Source organism: Leguminivora glycinivorella, chromosome Z (genome assembly GCF_023078275.1).
Source record: "Leguminivora glycinivorella isolate SPB_JAAS2020 chromosome Z, LegGlyc_1.1, whole genome shotgun sequence".
Taxonomy (NCBI): Eukaryota; Metazoa; Arthropoda; class Insecta; order Lepidoptera; family Tortricidae; genus Leguminivora; species Leguminivora glycinivorella.
This window is the reverse complement of record NC_062998.1, coordinates 6,274,250-6,293,072: the sequence shown is the minus strand read 5'-3', so window position 1 is coordinate 6,293,072 and position 18,823 is coordinate 6,274,250. Positions and strand designations below refer to the sequence as shown.

General features: G+C 42.9%; 1 protein-coding gene across 1 annotated transcript in view; it reads right to left on the bottom strand.

Annotated features, from left to right (window-relative positions):
- LOC125241590 (protein purity of essence) overlaps window positions 1-18,823 on the bottom strand; it is a 148,582-nt gene that overhangs the window by 118,606 nt on the left and 11,153 nt on the right. Inside the window, 19 exon segments of the mRNA XM_048150140.1 lie at window positions 2,692-2,910; window positions 3,999-4,218; window positions 4,602-4,752; window positions 6,007-6,112; window positions 6,456-6,636; window positions 7,156-7,343; window positions 7,585-7,794; window positions 8,613-8,756; window positions 9,801-9,904; window positions 10,455-10,611; window positions 11,516-11,691; window positions 11,976-12,141; window positions 12,689-12,855; window positions 15,423-15,582; window positions 16,387-16,588; window positions 17,079-17,221; window positions 18,067-18,189; window positions 18,682-18,758; window positions 18,761-18,816. Of these exon segments, the coding sequence (XP_048006097.1) occupies window positions 2,692-2,910; window positions 3,999-4,218; window positions 4,602-4,752; window positions 6,007-6,112; window positions 6,456-6,636; window positions 7,156-7,343; window positions 7,585-7,794; window positions 8,613-8,756; window positions 9,801-9,904; window positions 10,455-10,611; window positions 11,516-11,691; window positions 11,976-12,141; window positions 12,689-12,855; window positions 15,423-15,582; window positions 16,387-16,588; window positions 17,079-17,221; window positions 18,067-18,189; window positions 18,682-18,758; window positions 18,761-18,816 (2,950 nt within the window).

Sequence of the window (18,823 nt, the reverse complement as noted above, 5' to 3'; positions counted from 1 at the left end):
AAAACCGCCCCTCGTTATACCCAAGATACAGTACTAGCCGATCTCCCAATACACATTTATACCTCAAAAAAACGAGGACCCGTAGCTAAATCACGCATAAAACGCGTCCCTAAAGGAGATCATCCCTTGTTACAGAGTTCTTTTGCTGCTGACAATTCCCCTGATGCAGGGCTCGGAGATAAAACTTGAGAGCCTAGATGATGGACCCGGAGTTCTGCCCTACAAACTTGGACCCATGCGACTTACGACTCATTACCATACCTACCTGCAATATATACAACTTGACGAAATAAAAGATAAAATTAGTTTAACCTTTGGACAGCTACAGATATGCAAAGCTAGACTAGTTAACGACACGTACCTTTTATATGAAAATCAAATAATATATCTAGTAAATAAATTACAGAAAGTGGCAAGTCAGCTTGAAACCTTAGAACCGGCACGAGTTAAGAGAGGTCTCGTGAACGGACTGGGGACAGTAATTAAAAGCATCAGCGGAAACCTAGACCAGTCGGATGCCATTAACTATAATAACCTTATCAAAAACTTACAACTGAACCAGAATAAAATAGTTTCAGAGTTAAATAGTCACGTGAGCCTAAGCAAGGATTGGGCAAGTCGCCAAGGCAGTATATTAGACACCCTGGTGGAAAATCAAAAGAAAATTAACGCCACCTTAGAGGTAATTTTAGATAGTAATGCTTACAGAGAAAATAGTTTAATTAAATATGCAAAATTTGCCCAACTTTTAATAATTTTAAGCGAAAACGTGGAAGATTTGAGCCAGGAGCTTTTAAGAATAGAAAATAGTTTAGCATTTATCCGTAGTTCTAGTGCTCATCATTCTATGATAGAGATTAGCGTTCTAAGAAGCATGTTAGACAAGTTAAAATTATTATACGGTAGCGATAGAGTCCTAGACTTAGAGTTGCGAGAATATTATGGCATAATACGCCCGGGATCCTATTACACCGATAGCGAAATAGTAATTACATTTCAATTTCCTATAATAGCGTCGGAGGTTTTCGACCTATTTAGACTGTCCATTGTACCCAATCGAAACCAAGAAGTCCTCATCCCACCATATCCCTTCCTAGCAACACATGAGGATTCATTCATGTACATGGAGGCAGAATGCCCGAAGTTTAACCACCACTATGTCTGCGAGAAAGGAGCTAGCCTTCAACTTCGGACATCACCAGACTGCATCAACAGATTGATCAAGAATGAAGACACGGAAGGATCCTGCCATCCCGCTACAGTATCCCTGTCAAGGCCAGCCATGGAGGAACTGGATGGTCAACATTATATCATCTCACTTCCGCGACCAACGAAAATACAGTTATCCTGCAACAGAGAAGATTTCACTACACTACAAGGAAGCTATCTAGTTACTATCCCACTGAAATGTTATCTACGAACAGCGGAGTTTACAATCACCAACGACAAGGATGTAATAAAAGGACATCCTATAAAACTAGCCGACATCCCCCGCGAAGCTAACGATCAAGCTAATACGGTACGCCCTCACATCAGTCTGAAATCCATGGACCTCAAAGGACTACACGACGCCGAGAGTAACCTCATATTCGAGACTCCTCTCCAGTTGGATGCGAGTCCGTCAAACACGTTATACCACACAACTATACCGCTGTACGTCACCCTAATACTAGGTGCAGGCGCACTTACGTTCGCAATCTTAAGAAAATTCTACAGGCACCGTTCAACTGAAATCTCACCAAAAACAGAGCCAAGTAGCAGAACACTCAACGACGGAGCCTTAGTAAACTTAGAGACACACCGAACACAGGATAAACTCCCGTCGATATTTTCACTAAACGTGGGAAAATAATCGCCGATCTGTGGATGGAGGAATTACATATTGCACCATAAGGACAACCACCGAGTCAGCTGCGCACGTTCACCGACCTGCCGCACGAGGCGCAAGATCAGCATAACACGACTTTACCTAACTAATGCAATAGGCTAGTTTCCTACTAGTCAAATCAGCTTCTTTTTATGAACTGTCAAAACGATTTGTTAATATGGAATTACTATGAAATACTGAGGAGTGACGTCACGATCAATTCATTTACTTTATATCTTTCTCTGATTTATTAAATATAAATTATGTTTAAAAATAACTACTATCCATATTTTTCTTCTAATTATGTGGTGCTTTATTTCGTGCACTGCATAAAATATTTTATTTTAAGTATAGGAAACTAGCCTATTCTATTAGCACGCACTCTTGATTCAGACTTCGAACAATTGTCATCGCACTTAGGCTATAATTTTTGTATCTTTGATTTTAATTAAATTAGTAATAAAAGTTTTTGGTTTTTTTTCGGACCTCCGATTGTAGCTATCGTAATTGGCGACTAGGTCTAGATAAGAGTGTATAATTATGGGAATTTAATGATTTGTCAGAAAAAAAACTCAAGGCTTACCAAAGCCGGAACAACCAGATCGAGCGTTCTCTTCATCAAAGTCGTGAGAGAACCCTTCTCTGCTATCTTAGGTGCGGCGATTTCTAGAAGCTTCCCCCCGGAGTACGCTTGCGTCATTTTATTACACATGCCAATGCTGTATTTACGGTTGACGCTGATAACTTCTATACTGTGCCACTGGGGTCATACATAGTGAATGATCTGGGAATACTAGATCAGTTCTAGGATAATTCGAACTTACCAAAGCGGGTACAACAAGTTCGAGCGTCCTCTTCATCAAAGTGGGGTTCTCAGCTATCTTAGGCGCGGCGATTTCTAGAAGCTTCGCGGCGGAGTACGCTAGCGTCATTAGAGACATGCCGATGCTGTATTTCTGTTTGGCGCTGATGAGTTCGATGTGGGACGCCACTAGGGCTAATACAGCGCTCTCTAGCGGTATGATGTGTGATTGATATTGTTCCTGGGAAAAAATATAATTTTTAAATAAAAATCATAATTACGCTTTGATATAAAAGGCAACGGATAATTAGCTACATTTTGCTAGAAAATGACTCTTTTTTGCAACTTTTCGTAGGGCGTGAGATCGTCACTTTTTTAGTCAATGCCAATGATAGAGACATTGTGGTCACCATTAGTTCCATTCGGTCTTTTTTTGTCTAAGTTACGGTGTTAACTTACAAAAATATTATACAATACGAACTCTGCTGCTTAAAAAGTAGCATATTATTTTTTTTATTTGGAAAACAGTTGGTTGTTACGAGGGTTAAAACCCTTCGTATGTTGCCTGTCAATTTTTATAATTGAAAAAGTGACCTTGTCATTTAAAACAATATATTAAAATCCCCACGCACTGATCAGTGCTAAGACATACGAGGGGTTAAGGTTGAGAAATAATACGAAGTGTCTATTTGTCCGTCTTTCACGGAAAAACGGAGCGACGAATTTACGTGATTTTTCAAGTGGAAAAAAAATTAAAATGAAATATTTATTTTTCAAGTAGGCATATTACAATGCGCATATGAACGTCAAATAAAACTACGCCGGCTCTAACCCTACGCCTCAGCCTCGAGAAGATTTCAGTCTCCCCTCAGTTGGGAGGGGGGGTATCCACTATGGGACCGGGAAGAAGAGTGGAGATAGTTGAAGGGATTGAGAGTGACATAGGCTATTTTTTGTCTCTTTCTAACCCCTCACTTCCCTAAATTGGGGGGTAGAAGTTTGTATGGAGAGAGCATTCCACAATTTTCGAATTTAACGCGAAAGCTAGTATCGAGGGTTTACTGGTAAAACCTGATACATCGAGATAATTTGTCCATGAAATAACAACGTTCGACAACAACGTATAGGGTACAACCTGCAATTTTTATTTTTTTCAGAAAATTGCACCATACCCACCAACGTACAAGGTGCTATCTGCTACAAAAAGAAATCGCAGATTCCGCCTTGTACGTTGTTGTCGTCGCATTGTGGAAATTACATATAGTTCGAATTTCAAAAACCAGTTTGATCAACTTATACGGGTTTTACAGTATGTGGTATATTTGTTACCATGTTGAGCGCGGCAGTCGGCGGCGGCGAGCAGAGCCGCTCGAGCGCGGCGGCCGCGGTGGTCGGAAGCTGCATGCTGAGCCAGCAGCCCAGCGTGTTGGACGCGAGGATGGCCGGCATGTTGGTCCCGCTGACCATCATGCGGGCCCGTCGGACGGCCGCCTTTGACGGGTTGTTGGAGCTCTCCATTAGCCCTTCTAGTTCGAGGTCAGCGCTCAGTCTGTGAAGAAAAATGTGTGACAGTATTTTGAAATCCGCGCTTCATCCTTTCCTTGAATAACACGAAATATCAGCATGTCTTTTTTTGTCTACTTTTTTTAAATTGAGATATTTATGGTAAATTTTATGTTATTTCTACTCACAATCACTAGCTTCATCACTCATAGCATAGGTAAAAAAAGGTCCCGTACGTTTTTTTTCCTATTATGTTCCCATTTTCCATATAGTTTGTATAACGTAACAAAATAGGAAAGTAACAAAAATGTATGAAAAATTCTTTGACACATTTTTTTCTGCTATTGAGATAGAGAGTGCTCGTGAGAAAATATCCAAAATAAAAGGCAAAAATTAAGAAAACGCTCAGATGACTATCTATAAAGTTACCTGCAGCACTCGAAAGCCGTCTCCAATAAGCTGAGTAGGTCAGGGATGAACTCTTGCACCTCGGCGCACGCTCCTTCGCCCAGGCTGTGCTTTAGGCGGACCACTGCCGCATCGCACGATATCACATCCAGGAGAGCTGGCAGGCCGTTCGCTTTAACGAAACAATAAATAAAATTGTAAGTGAACATTTGAAAAACAAGATACGTCAAATACTGGATATTTCAGAAATGTATAATTATTCTGAGGTGTAGGTACACTTCATGGCGACCCTGCCAGTGGGGCTGCTCGAGCAGTAGCCACCTAGTCACCAGTAGTCATAGGCAGGACGTACAAACATATTATAATAGTCTCCCTTTATTTAGATTCACTTGCACCACCGAAAATGGAGGGTTAACCCGAAGTTAACGCACCATTTTATATGGAATTTAACAGTTGACAGCCCAACCTTGAGTTAAGCGGGTGGTGCAAGTGGCCCTTAGTAATTATCTAGGCTGGTTTTAGTGTCACGCGGACCGACCGCGCGGGGCGATCCGAACGACTAATTTGTATGAAGTTGATGTTATCGTCCGCGCGGACCCGTCCGCTTTACCCTAAAACGCTCCCTGAACTTAATACGTTATATTAGTCCGGTGCGGATAGCTCCGCGCGGTCGGTCCGCGTGACACTATAAAACCAGCCCTATAGGCTAGTTTCCTATACTTAAAATAAAATGTTTTATGCAGTGCACGAAATAAAGCACCACATAATTAGAATCAAAAATAGAAGGGAAGTGGTTATGTTTAAACATAGTTTCTATTTAATAAGTCAAAGAGCAAGATATAAAGTAAATGAATTGACCGTGAAGCTGATTTGACTAGTAGGAAACTAGCCAATGTTCTCTTATGCGCCTCGCCGCACTTTTCTGAGAAATACACAAGCCGGGCGTTGGTTTTGGCGCGGAAATAATGTCTCATTTTTGGGAAAATATTAATGACTTTACCTTGCCTTCGTCGAGTAATATGTGTACGCATTTGTCACCGTCACAAGGAACAACTTCATCCATTGTCAATTGGTTTTTTAAACGAATTTAACACTTAGTAACAAGAAAACGAAGAAGAGCACATTCACTTAACGCAAATAAAACTTTCGACTAAATAATACACTTGAAGTTGTTCATAAAACGCGCTGAGCGCTCATCTAACTCATCTTGCACCTCACTTCATACCAAAAGCCCGGCTTATACCGTCGAACAAATGTGCTATATATACCTACAAATAGTTATATTTCTTGCTAGGCAAAATGTAGGCAAAATGCTCATTAAAGCAGGATGAAAGAGCAAGCCCCGTTGCAAGCCAACGAGTGCGAGCGAGCAAGAGAGCTGAACGTGCTGCGCCTATTGCCATATTTAGAATAAAACTACACTTACGCGTAATATTATCTTTGAGATGCTTGATAGTTTCTCCGGCGAGCCAGAGGTGGTATTTCATGTTGTCGCATGACGTACTTACGCCAGCCAGCAAGTTTTCCGCATACTGTTAAGAAAAAGTACAATGTATAGTCTGATCAAAGTATAACATATCGCTGGCTGTGTAACTATACATCATGTAGGTATAGTTAGGCTTTCAAATAACAACTTGTATAATTATCGGTAAAGTACGCAGATTTATTTGAGATACGAGGTTGAATCATATGAATCATATGATGTCACTTACTTATAAGGGTCGGTTGCACCATGCACCTAACAGTCCATTACCGATTTGAACATTCACATTTTTTGTATGGGAATTACGTTGAATTGTGTCTGTTAAGTGTGGTTGATGCAACTGGCAGTAATATTTGGAGCCACACAACTCTCAATACGTAGATAATACATACCTGTGTGTACATGCCCTGTTTGACCAGTGCGTCCTTCAGCCAGGGGTTGAAAACCTTCTTGTTATCCGCTCTCGGCGCCCAAATGATCGCGTGAAGCGGCAATGGCGATGGCAGATCTGCCTGCGTGCCGGCTTGGAGCTTGTCCATATGTGGAGTCGCTGGTGGCATGCTCACGACGAGCCTGGGAAAAAAATGTGGTTCAGTCATTGGCATATTGTAGGTCTTCAAAATTATCACGCGTATTTGTTGACGAGAATTCCTTCTTTGCAATATGTCAATGGTGGTTGCAAACTAATTTCAGTTATGACTGAATTACTTTCAATATTTGGGTAGTTACTATAAGTGGTGCCGTGACCAGGATATTAGGTACGAAATGGATAGATCGCTGACGGTACTATTTATACTTTAACTATTTATTTGCATGATGATTATTTGGAAAGTGCGACTTTTATTCTAGCTGTATTTGATTCGACACATTGACATGAGATGATGAGACCTATAAGTCGTGTGAAAGTTGTCGCCAATGTACGCTATCAATCATCTTCTACGGCATACCACGCACAATGGTGATTACATATGAAAAAGGCGCGTTCCTACTCACACAGTTTATGCTTGTATCGGGAGCGGATGTGGCCATACTGTACGATAGTACTCTTCATTATACTGTGTCTACGGTTTATTAGATCCATTGCTCTCTTACCTCCACGCAGTCTGGAAGCAGTAATGTGCCGCCGCAAGCGCAGCCGGGGATGACAACGACGCGGGGTTATCGCAGACGCAAGCGGAATTCAGCAAGGCCAGTAGAGCGTCTAGTAACAGCGGGTATTTCAGCTTGTGGGGGGTCCCGAGCACGAAGTTGCATGCTAGCCCGTCGAATTTCGGGTTTTCCTGGATAAAAAGAATGTAACATTTGAAGTCAATGTCGACATATTGCGTATTTGCAAGTTCGTGACAAACTAAAACTTCAACAAATCAGTTACAAAGCCACAGTCTTCACTTCACAGTCGTCGTTTTTTATTTCAATAAAACACTTGACAAACTCAGTTTCACACGTCGGATTTGAGCTGACCATTTTCTGCAGTTTTAGTGTTGGTAGTCGACTAGAAGCGTCTGGAAAGCATTGTCTCACCTGATTATTAATTTCAGAGCTAGTAAGCGCGTAGAACTTGGGTCGCATAGACGTTTCGCTCAGCGATAGCTTTCGGTACGCCGCCTCAATGCGCGGCACTTCGCAGTATATGCGCGTCTTTAGTTGACCATTCTCTGCAGTTTTAGCGGCGTTGCTGGCGTCAGCGGGTGACTGGACGAGGCCAGTTGCTATTACGAGGTTCCATTCGATCTGTGGGAAAGAAGGAATAATTTATCAACAATCGTAAGGTAGAGCCAATCTCGACTGGGGAGCAAATGTAACTGATCCATTTTTTCCATGTTTTACAATGTTTGCATTATTAAATAGAGTGTCCACCGGTTATATATGGTAGGCGTGTTCAGTGGATACATGTAGAACTCAACATCATAGTGTAATAATGGAAAAAATGGATCAGTTACAATTTCATTTTGCAAAATGTGCGAAAAGAAACGCAAGTTTGTAGAAGTATTGAATTTTGCTTGTCATTAATAGCCACAACTCAATGTATCTAGGAGAGAGATTAAAGACAGAAGATTCTTACTTACCAGCGGGCGCAGCTCACTAGTGTGACAAACTTTATCGCATCAATGAGTCCCTAACGCACGTACAAATAGAGCGAAAAGGACGGCCTGACATTATAACGTTTATCACGCAACCGTGCTTGCCTGCAAGGACGCTAAAATATCACGTAACTTTGAAGGGTGTATAAGGTATAGGAATTTAGAAAATATAATTCACATTTTTTTTAATATCCATTGTAGTTTGAGCATGCTAGCGGCATGCACTAAGCCGTGACGAATGGCGGAAAACAGGGGAGGCCTTTGCCCAGCAGTGTGACACACCATAGGCTATCAAAAAATGTGAGTGTGTTTAGTAAAACGTCCCACTTTGTCGGTTATTATTAAGGCGAGATTTACTTGTATCTTTATATGAATAAACTGGCAAAGCGGCTTTAGAGCAATCGACAAAGTGGGACGTTTTCTCGTGCGCACTCACAAATGTTGATTGAGACAATAAATAAATGTTACCTGTTGTAATAACGTTTGGGGAGCATCATACAGATGCCTCATGAGGTACTCTAGCAGCAGCATTAACCTTGTGGTCAGAATGAGTTGGTGTGGCGCCAATGTCATCGCTCGCTTCCTGTCGCTTATGGCCAGCGTTTCTACAACCTGTGGAGGACATATTATATATAGTACATACCTGGGCGACCGAGCTTGGCTCGGTTCTATATTTTATTATATCACGTCTTTAGATAAAAAAAAACTCTTATAGATACAAAAAAAAAAAATCTTTATTTTGTGGCCGGGATTCGAAACCCTGCTGACATCTGCGATGTGCCTGCGAATATTAAACCGACCCTCTTACGACGGAGCTACGCGACGCCGATGCACAGGCGACGAAATTAGCGACCATATTTTGCGTTTACTAACGCGAAAGAAAATTCGCGTTTTCCAGGACCTAAGGCTAAGCTAGATCGATTTTTCACCCCCGAAAACCCCCCATAACAAATTTCAGCGAAATGGTTGGAGCGGTTTCCGAGATCGTCGGTATATAAATATAAATAAATAAATATACAAGAATTGCTCGTTTAAAGGTATACGATTTACAGTTAAATCGAGATACCTAAAGAAGGTAAATAACTTCGAATCAAAGTGTGAGTGTTAGAATCGTACCTCTTAAGTCAATATACAAGTTCAAAATAAATTCAGGAATATGTAAAATATTTGTACACGAGGACTGAGGAGGATATTCGAAATGAAATGAAATTTTGTATTCGTAACATACAGTTATAAGTCAGGAAATATGTTAATTATTTATATTTGTTACAATTTGTATTGAATTAGCTAATTTATATAATAATAATATCACATTAGCGGTAAATTGAAAAAATCTTGATAATCTTAGATATTCTACCTGGGGCCCATTTTTCGAAGCTACAAGTTACAATTTACAAGCGGTAGTCAATGTCTAATATGACAAGTTGGAAAGAGACTTCCGCTTGTAACTTGTAACTTTCAGTTTTGAGAAATGGGCCCCTGGGGCCTATTTTTCGAAGATACAAGTTACAATTTGCAAGTGGTAGTCAATGTCTAATATGACAAGTTGGAAGAAGACTTCTGCTTGTAGCTTGTAACTTTCAGTGTTGGGAAATATTTATTTCGCGAAGACGATAATAAACTAAATTTGGAGTGTATGTAGATGTGTATACTTACTTTGATAATAGCGTTTGACGTCATAAGTAGCACAGACTTTTTCTGCATCAGCGTTAACGAATGGAACAGGTAGACTAGTAGTTGAGCGTGTTCCACGTTCAAATCTGCAGGAGCAAAAGAAATAATTGTTATAGACACAAGATAGATTGGTAAATAAATAAATACGTCACTACTTTGATATAATTTCGTATCTCACACTGCTACTCAGTTGAAAAAATGTATCCCATACATGTTGTTCCATTTCTCTTTTGATTGGCAGAACTACATAAGAGTTATATGGAAAAATGTTGAGTTATATGGAAAGATTTTGTACTGAAGTTGTTACTTGCCTGTGATTTTAATGATATCTCAGGCCTTGAGTGTTCATGATGTTTGTGTTGTTGCAATTAAATATCACGTAATTAGGCGTTTTTAATGTTTTTGTTGACTTCAACTTACAATAATTGACGCCGGAAGCTGCAAGTTGCGATTAAAGACGGACAACTCAGTGGATTTTATTGAGTGCATTTGACACGCTAAGTAGATACGTTTGCTTAATCTATGGTATATATGACATCTGTGGTGAGGATGCTGTTCTCTCTCCACCGCCGGTTTGTCTAGCACCATGCCGCCGAGGAGCTTCACTACTTGAGGATCGACCTTGTGAGACGTTACCTTCATAATCATGGTCCTGTGAAGGCTGCGGCTGCAACGCGCACTCCTGTAGAGTGTTCACGATCTTGTGCCACATCGCGAGTATGCTGTTCTCTCGCTCCACCGCCGGCTTGGCCAGCACCATGCCTCCGAGGAGCTTCACTACTCGAGGGCCGACCTGGTGAGGAAAACACGTTATTTATACTATAAAAACCTTTAAAAGTTGCTGATAGGTCGGAAAATGAATGATAGTCAGAGGTGTAGAGGGAAACGCATCATGACTTTAATAGACTTGTTAGGAGCTAAACATAATCAAAAATCCCCGGCACTACCGCTTGAGCCAAAAATTTGCTACTGAATTAATAACCTTATTGGATTTTTTAATTACAGTTTACTCGTAATTGTCTGTGACAGATCTGGAACAAGGCGTTCGAGGGGTTAAAAGTCTCATATTTCGATTTTTCGCTTATACTTATCTTGGAAACCATGCATCCTAGCGGCATGAAGATTTTGGATGAATAAAGGCGTGAATCATTCATGTTTTACGATATCTTGTATAGTTTTCAAAATATCCGCTCTTTGATAAGCGCGGTTATCAGCACCGATAGCATGGCCGGGCGACAAACTATAAAACATCAGGCCGTCCCTATCGTATTTACAAATAGTGCGAAAGGGACGGCCTGATGTTATATCATTTATCGCGCGACCATGCTTGCCTGCCTGGTTGTGCAAGTAGCGCACTAGCGCTGAACTGACGCTGTTAGTCTATAGAACTGTAGCTTACCTGCAGAGGCGTGCTGTTTCCGCGCTCGGCCACGGCTGTCAGCTGTTGCTGTAGAGCTGGTTGTAATGAAGCGAAGCCGGGCGCGCTGATCAGGTTGTGCAAGTAGCGCACTAGCGCTGAACTGACGAGTCTATACGACTGTAGCTTACCTGCAGAGGCGTGCTGTTTCCACGCTCGGCCACGGCTGTCAACTGTTGCTGTAGAGCTGGTTGTAGCGACGCAAAGCCGGGCGCGCTGATCAGGTTGTGCAAGTAGCGTACTAGCACTGAACTGACGAGTCTATACAACTGTAGCTTACCTGCAGAGGCGTGCTGTTTCCTCGCTCGGCCACGGCTGTCAGTTGTTGCTGTAGAGCTGGTTGTAGCGACGCAAAGCCGGGCGCGCTGATCAGGTTGTGCAAGTAGCGCACTAGCGCTGAGCTGAAAGAAGCGTAGAGCGCGCAGATTCGGGGACCGAAGCAGGGTGAGATGGTGCCTAGAAGGAAAACTTGTTTTAGAAACAGTCTAGCTAGTATACTAACTATTTTTTAAAGATACTAAGCAAACCATGGGCACGAATAATACGAAGTTGGAGGTAGTAAGTCTCACTGTCAGTCAGATTAGCAGCCGCTTTTGGGTACACTTGAGTAACGTACAACACAGCGACAAATACTAAAGCACACAATGCCAGCGCTCCACTATACGGTTCACGCTTGACGCTCGCCATTAAGGACATACTAAGAACTACCAGCTTATAAGGCCCTGACTACATTAACATACCTGTGTCAGTGCGCGCCGTCTCTCGGTCCAAATCCTTGGCCAGCGCGGCGAGCAGCGCTTGATGCGCGTCGTGTAACTGCAGAGCGTTTTGTCCCAGCCTTTCCGAGCCTGGGCTTATGATTTCCGCTGTCAATAGCGTGAAGACTTCTGTTGCCAGTCGGATGTACTGCAAAATGATGTCAGAAATTAGCCGGATATCGGACAACCATAAGTTAGCATTTTTTTTAATACTACGCCGGTGGCAAACAAGCATACGGTCCGCCTGCTGGAATGCGGTCACCGTAATCTATGAACACCTGCAACTCAAGGAGTGTCACATGCGCGTTGCCAACCCATTAGAAGCTTGTACACTCCCTTGAAAAAAGAGTATACAAGTTCCAAGGAGGGTTGGGGTTGCCGACTCAAAGGACAATAGACGGAACAAATTAGTTCCGTAAATCCTTCCGTCACCAGCACACCGCACCTTCGTTGAGCTCTGGCAGCCTTACTCACCGGCAGAAACACAACAAACACTATGAGTAGGGTCTAGTGCTATTTGCCTGCGGTCTTCTGTAAGGCGGTATTAAATGATACTCGTGTTATGGAGCCAAATCATAACTTGGCAAACTTGAAATCATGTCACAGATTCAGCTGCCTCGCGCGGCGATTTCCTCGAGAGGCGATTCGTTCCTATCAGAACTAAAAAAAGATCATATCTATTATGTATCACTCACAGAATAAGGTTCGGACTTGTCCGGCACAAGTGCCTGGTGGGGTCTAGAAGGTTGCTCCGCGGCGTCTGAACCTTCGGCGCCACCGGCGCGGGCGATGCTTGTACTCTCTGTGGCGTTGGCGGCCGCTAGGGTCGATTCAAACCATAGGCCAAATAGCAGCTCGCTGTCTGTAGGGAAATATAATTTAAAATTACATTTTTTTCAGGGAACGAAACAATTGAAATTATCTATTGTTCAAATATGCAGAAGGGACATTTTTTTCTAAGTTGTCCACCCCACTTTTTTTGTAACATGGGTATTTTTTACGCGAGTCATACTCAGAATCACGAGCTCTTTCGATCCTGATAGGAGAAAAAAAAGTGTCCCAAGATTTCCATACATTTTTCAAACTTTTCATTCCGTTACCGTCATGGTGACGAAATGGGAAAAAACTTTGGGACACTTTTTTCTCCTATTAGGATTGAAAGAGCTCGCGATTCTGAGTGGAAAACACGTAAAAAATTCCAAAACCAAAAAGAAGTGAGGACAACTTTGAAAAAAAATTACCAGAAGTAGAATTAATTTAAATTTTTGTTTCAGGCTTCAGAATTCGAAGGAATATGAAAGTTTACAAGTCATGTGACGACAAAGTTATTGCGAATGAATGTCGAAAGCAGCAACGGGAGAGAAAAACCGAGAAAATGATGGAAGGAATGTCTGAAAGATGAAACGGTCACAAGTGAATGATGAGATGGCGGGCGATAGAGATATGGAAGAGAAGGACATGCTGCGCCGACTCCAAATGACTGGGATAAGGGCAGGCGAATGTTGGCAAGGATATACAAGTGCTTACCATCATCAGTCTCCGAGTCTTCAGAACACATGGTCATGTCCTGGAAGTAGACCGTAGACTCCGACCGGTCTTGATCAGCATCCGCGTTCTGTTTCTGTGCCACTGTCCTTTTGAGGTTGGTCACTTTGATACCAAGTGTGACTAGCTAGATGAATGCTTACCATCATCAGTCTCCGAGTCTTCAGAGCACATAGTCATGTCCTGGAAGTAGACCGCAGAGTCTGACCGGTTTGGATCAGCGTCGGCATTCTGTTTCTATACCGTCCTTTTGAGGTTGGTCACTTTGATACCAAGAGTGACTAGCTGGAAGAGTACTTACCATCATCAGTCTCCGAGTCTTCAGAGCACATAGTCATGTCCTGGAAGTAGACCGCAGAGTCTGACCGGTTTGGATCAGCGTCGGCATTCTGTTTCTATACCGTCCTTTTGAGGTTGGTCACTTTGATACCAAGAGTGACTAGCTGGAAGAGTACTTACCATCATCAGTCTCCGAGTCTTCAGAGCACATGGTCATGTCCTGGAAGTAGACCGTAGAGTCTGACCGGTTTGGATCAGCGTCGGCATTCTGTTTCTTTACCGTCCTTTTGAGGTTGGTCACTTTGATACCAAGTGTGACTAGCTGGAAGAGTACTTACCATCATCAGTCTCCGAGTCTTCAGAGCACATGGTCATGTCCTGGAAGTAGACCGTGGAGTCTGACCAGTCTGGATCAGCGTCGGCATTCTGTTTCTGTACCACTGTCCTTTTGAGGTTGGTCACTTTGATACCAAGTGTGACTAGCTGGAAGAGTACTTACCATCATCAGTCTCCGAGTCTTCGGAGCACATGGTCATGTCCTGGAAGTAGACCGTAGAGACTGACCGGTCTGGGTCAGCGTCGGCATTCTGTTTCTGTACCGTCCTTTTGAGATTGGGACTTTGATACCAAGAGTGACCAGCTGGAAGAGTGCTTACCATCATCAGTCTCCGAGTCTTCAGAGCACATGGTCATGTCCTGGAAGTAGACCGTAGAGTCTGATCGGTCTGGATCAGCGTCGGCATTCTGTTTCTATACCGTCCTTTTGAGGTTGGTCACTTTGATACCAAGTGTGACTAGCTAGAAGAGTGCTTACCGTCATCAGTCTCCGAGTCTTCAGAGTACATGGTCATGTCCTGGTAGTAGACCGTGGAGTCTGACCGGTCTGGGTCAGCGTCGGCATTCTGTTTCTGTACCGTCCTTTTGAGATTGGGACTTTGATACCAAGAGTGACCAGCTGGAAGAGTGCTTACCATCATCAGTCTCCGAGTCTTCAGAGCACATGGTCATGTCCTGGAAGTAGACCGTAGAGTCTGATCGTTCTGGATCAGCGTCGGCATTCTGTTTCTATACCGTCCTTTTGAGGTTGGTCACTTTGATACCAAATGTGACTAGCTAGAAGAGTGCTTACCGTCATCAGTCTCCGAGTCTTCAGAGCACATGGTCATGTCCTGGAAGTAGACCGTGGAGTCTGACCAGTCTGGATCAGCGTCGGCATTCTGTTTCTGTACCACTGTCCTTTTGAGGTTGGTCACTTTGATACCAAGTGTGACTAGCTGGAAGAGTACTTACCATCATCAGTCTCCGAGTCTTCGGAGCACATGGTCATGTCCTGGAAGTAGACCGTAGAGACTGACCGGTCTGGGTCAGCGTCGGCATTCTGTTTCTGTACCGTCCTTTTGAGATTGGGACTTTGATACCAAGAGTGACCAGCTGGAAGAGTGCTTACCATCATCAGTCTCCGAGTCTTCAGAGCACATGGTCATGTCCTGGAAGTAGACCGTAGAGTCTGATCGGTCTGGATCAGCGTCGGCATTCTGTTTCTATACCGTCCTTTTGAGGTTGGTCACTTTGATACCAAGTGTGACTAGCTAGAAGAGTGCTTACCATCATCAGTCTCCGAGTCTTCAGAGCACATGGTCATGTCCTGGAAGTAGACCGTAGAGTCTGACCGGTCTGGATCAGCGTCGGCATTCTGTTTCTGTACCACTGTTCTCTTCAGGTTGGTAGCTTTGCGGTAGCAAACGACACCAAGTGCGACCAGCAGCTGTTGGAAAGATGTATCGCGTTATTAATATGGTATGGTTTACTACTGATAATAAGTACACAAATTTGCCAAATACACGACCTAAATGAACTAGATGCAACGAACCTGTACAAAAAAATCGAGCATTCATTTGGTTACATTAATTTGGTATTCATTCGGTTAAGAGATATTGAGCGCTGCGTCGGGATGTCCTAGATAAAATGGACGAAAAACCTAAGCTGTTGATGCGAATGATTTGTCATTGTGTTGGCTTATACATAAAGTCAAGCGCCGAGTCCTACGAGGAAACGGCAGATCACCTCCTGTTTTTATGATTTTTTTTCCTAAGTGTTTGATGGAAAACCGTGACGCCTGCAACTAAGGTGTGTCACATGATGTTATATCATGCGCGTTGCCAACCCGTTTTTCTGATTAGTTCGGGTTTTAGATTTAGTTTCGTGTCCTTCCATCATCAGCACACCGCATCATTGATTTTTGTATTTTGATTCTTTTTATGATTAGTTTTTTTTATTGTATCATAATTTTTGTATTTTGACATTTTGTTTTGAAAATAAATATTTTAAAAATTTGAATTTATGCTAAGACTAGTCTATACATATACATATTATACACTTGCCTGATGAACGGGCGCAGCGCTGGCCAGTCGTAGCTCCCTCTCATGGGCCGTATGCTGCCCTAGTATCGACAGAGGTGCCGGGGCACTGGTGCCTGTTGTACCGCCGCTAAGGGCTTCCAGACGATTGGCAACACTACAAGGCTACAGCCGAACACTTATTAAGGCTAGTCTATATACTATACACTTGCCTGATGAACGGGCGCGGCGCTGGCGAGTCGTAGCTCCCTCTCATGGGCCGTATGCTGGCCTAGTATCGACAGAGGCGCCGGGGCACTGGTGCCTGTTGTACTACCGCTAAGGGCTTCGAGACGAGCGTCGGAGAGTAGGGCTCCGAGCCACGCGAGACAACGGCCGCCTAGCGCCACCCAGACTGCGCCGAGGCCTTGTTGCCTATGGAATTGAAATACATAAGGTTGCCATTAGTGTTACACGTACTATTATTATTTTTTTCTACTCCCGAACTGTTCGTCATTTACAGGGCCATGCATAGATCTCTAAAACCCTACATAAAAGTCTATTCCTCAAAGCCAGCGTCCGTCGGCTTTCCGCGCATGCGCGCAGTATCGAAAAAACTGAAAACGCACTGTTTGGCTCTGTAACCAATGCAACGCATTGTTATAACGATACTGTGCGCGTGCGTGGAAAGGTTTTGGGCAGCTGAGCTGACAGTGCAAACCTTTGCGTCAAATACAGGAAACAGTGTGAATTTCACGAAAGTTATTCGAGAAAACTAAGTGCATGGTCGTAGAAAATTCATTTAACAAATATTTGTGTCTCGTGAAGAATGAGACCATAACAGTATCCAAAAAACTATAAGGAAAACAACAGATTGATCAAGACATTGATCATCTTAACACATATCTTATAAATGTATACATACATTTTGGTGAGATTGTATGGACGTGACTGTGTTTTAGCCGGGCTCTTGCCAGGAGTTGTTGTGACCATTGGCGCGCCGGCGAGCGCGTGATGTAACCCACAGAGCAGAACCCAACCGCCGATCATGAGATGATTTTGGTATACCTGGCCAAAAATAATAAATTAGACGAAATGCTAAAACACCTATAAAATAAGTTTTTTTTTGCAAAAAATTCATTTTGGCACAAGCTTTTATCGCCGACTGTACCTTTCTTTCAACAGTCATCTAGGTACTGCTTTCCGAGACGTTTCGAAAAACCCCTTACTCGATGGGATACGACGTTTCATGACAGAGTTTCTATGACCACCTTTCTGCTCCATCATCAGATCAGCTCCACGATACTATAATATTGCATTGTCACGTGATTTACATATGTGTGCCAAATTTTAGCTCAATCGGAAACCGGGAAGTGAGTCAAATTTAGCTTCTACGTTTTGACGCACACTAACGTAATAACAAGGCAAGTTGAATGAAAGCTTGTAAAAAGAGCAATAACGGCCTTTGTCACTACAGTCAGCTTTTATTTTACTGTTCCTGGCTACATCGGAAATAGGAGCATCGCTACACTGGCAAAAGCGATAGTAACGGGTTTATTATTCTTATTTCATACCTACTTTCATCCTTATAGTCAGTAATAGTAATATTGGATGCCAAACCGTGGTACATCTTTGAAACTGCCAGAAAATAATGCTGTTGGAGATGGGGGTAAGGTAAGTATTTTATTCAAAACGTAACAAACAGTATGTGACTATAAACGTAGGTCACTTTGTCCGAGTGGCAACCAAAAATCCGATCACAACTAACCAATTTGTTGTTCCATGATTTGAAAAAAAAAATATCAATTTGAAGTCATGACTATCGGGAGAGATAAAATTGCAGCAAGGGACTGAAGGGACCCTTATTTATAGCAAAATTGGGATCAATATAAGCATAGACAATATATACTTACGTAGCCACCCGCTCTAGTAGACTCCCGGAAAGTCTCTCCAACGGTGTGGTATAAGCTGAGCGCGCTTTCGACGAGACTCGCTGTTTGCTGTTCGCTCTCCTCATCTTTGGGATGTAGGGATGCCTGTACAATATTTAAAAAAAATCATTAGAAACTGCACAATACTTTTCTACATATTTAAATTAAAAATATTAATATCCCAAATGAACTACAAGGTCTATGAAGTACAGCAGCTACAGAACAGCCAATCACAGAGCGATACCACAGTATAATAAAGAGTACTATCGTACAGTATGGCCACTCCCGCTCCCCACTGAAAGTACCGCCCACCCCCTCTCGGTTACTTCACAGTTACCGCCTGTTAAAAACGCGAACAGTCGACCTGTCATATTTCACTCATACAAGCATGGTACGCGTTCACCTACACGAGCTTAGAATGCGTACGCTAGGAATGCGCCTCTTTTATATATTTGATCGCCAGACATTGTGGCGATACACAGAGTGATCCGCCTCCTGAGTAAATTACCGCGCGAAGCAACTCGATGTTTGGAGACGTGCCTCGACGAGGCACTCATTCTCTATAGACCCACTTATTCTGGTGTTCAGTGATCATACCTGGGCAGTAGCACATAGTAGCCAAGATGTGCTGACGTCACTCAGCGTCGATATACGCTCGGCGGTGAACGGTTCAAGCAAGGTAGAGATAGTGCGAGCCGACACACTAGCACTTCGTTCACGAGGAAATGTTGCCTGAGGA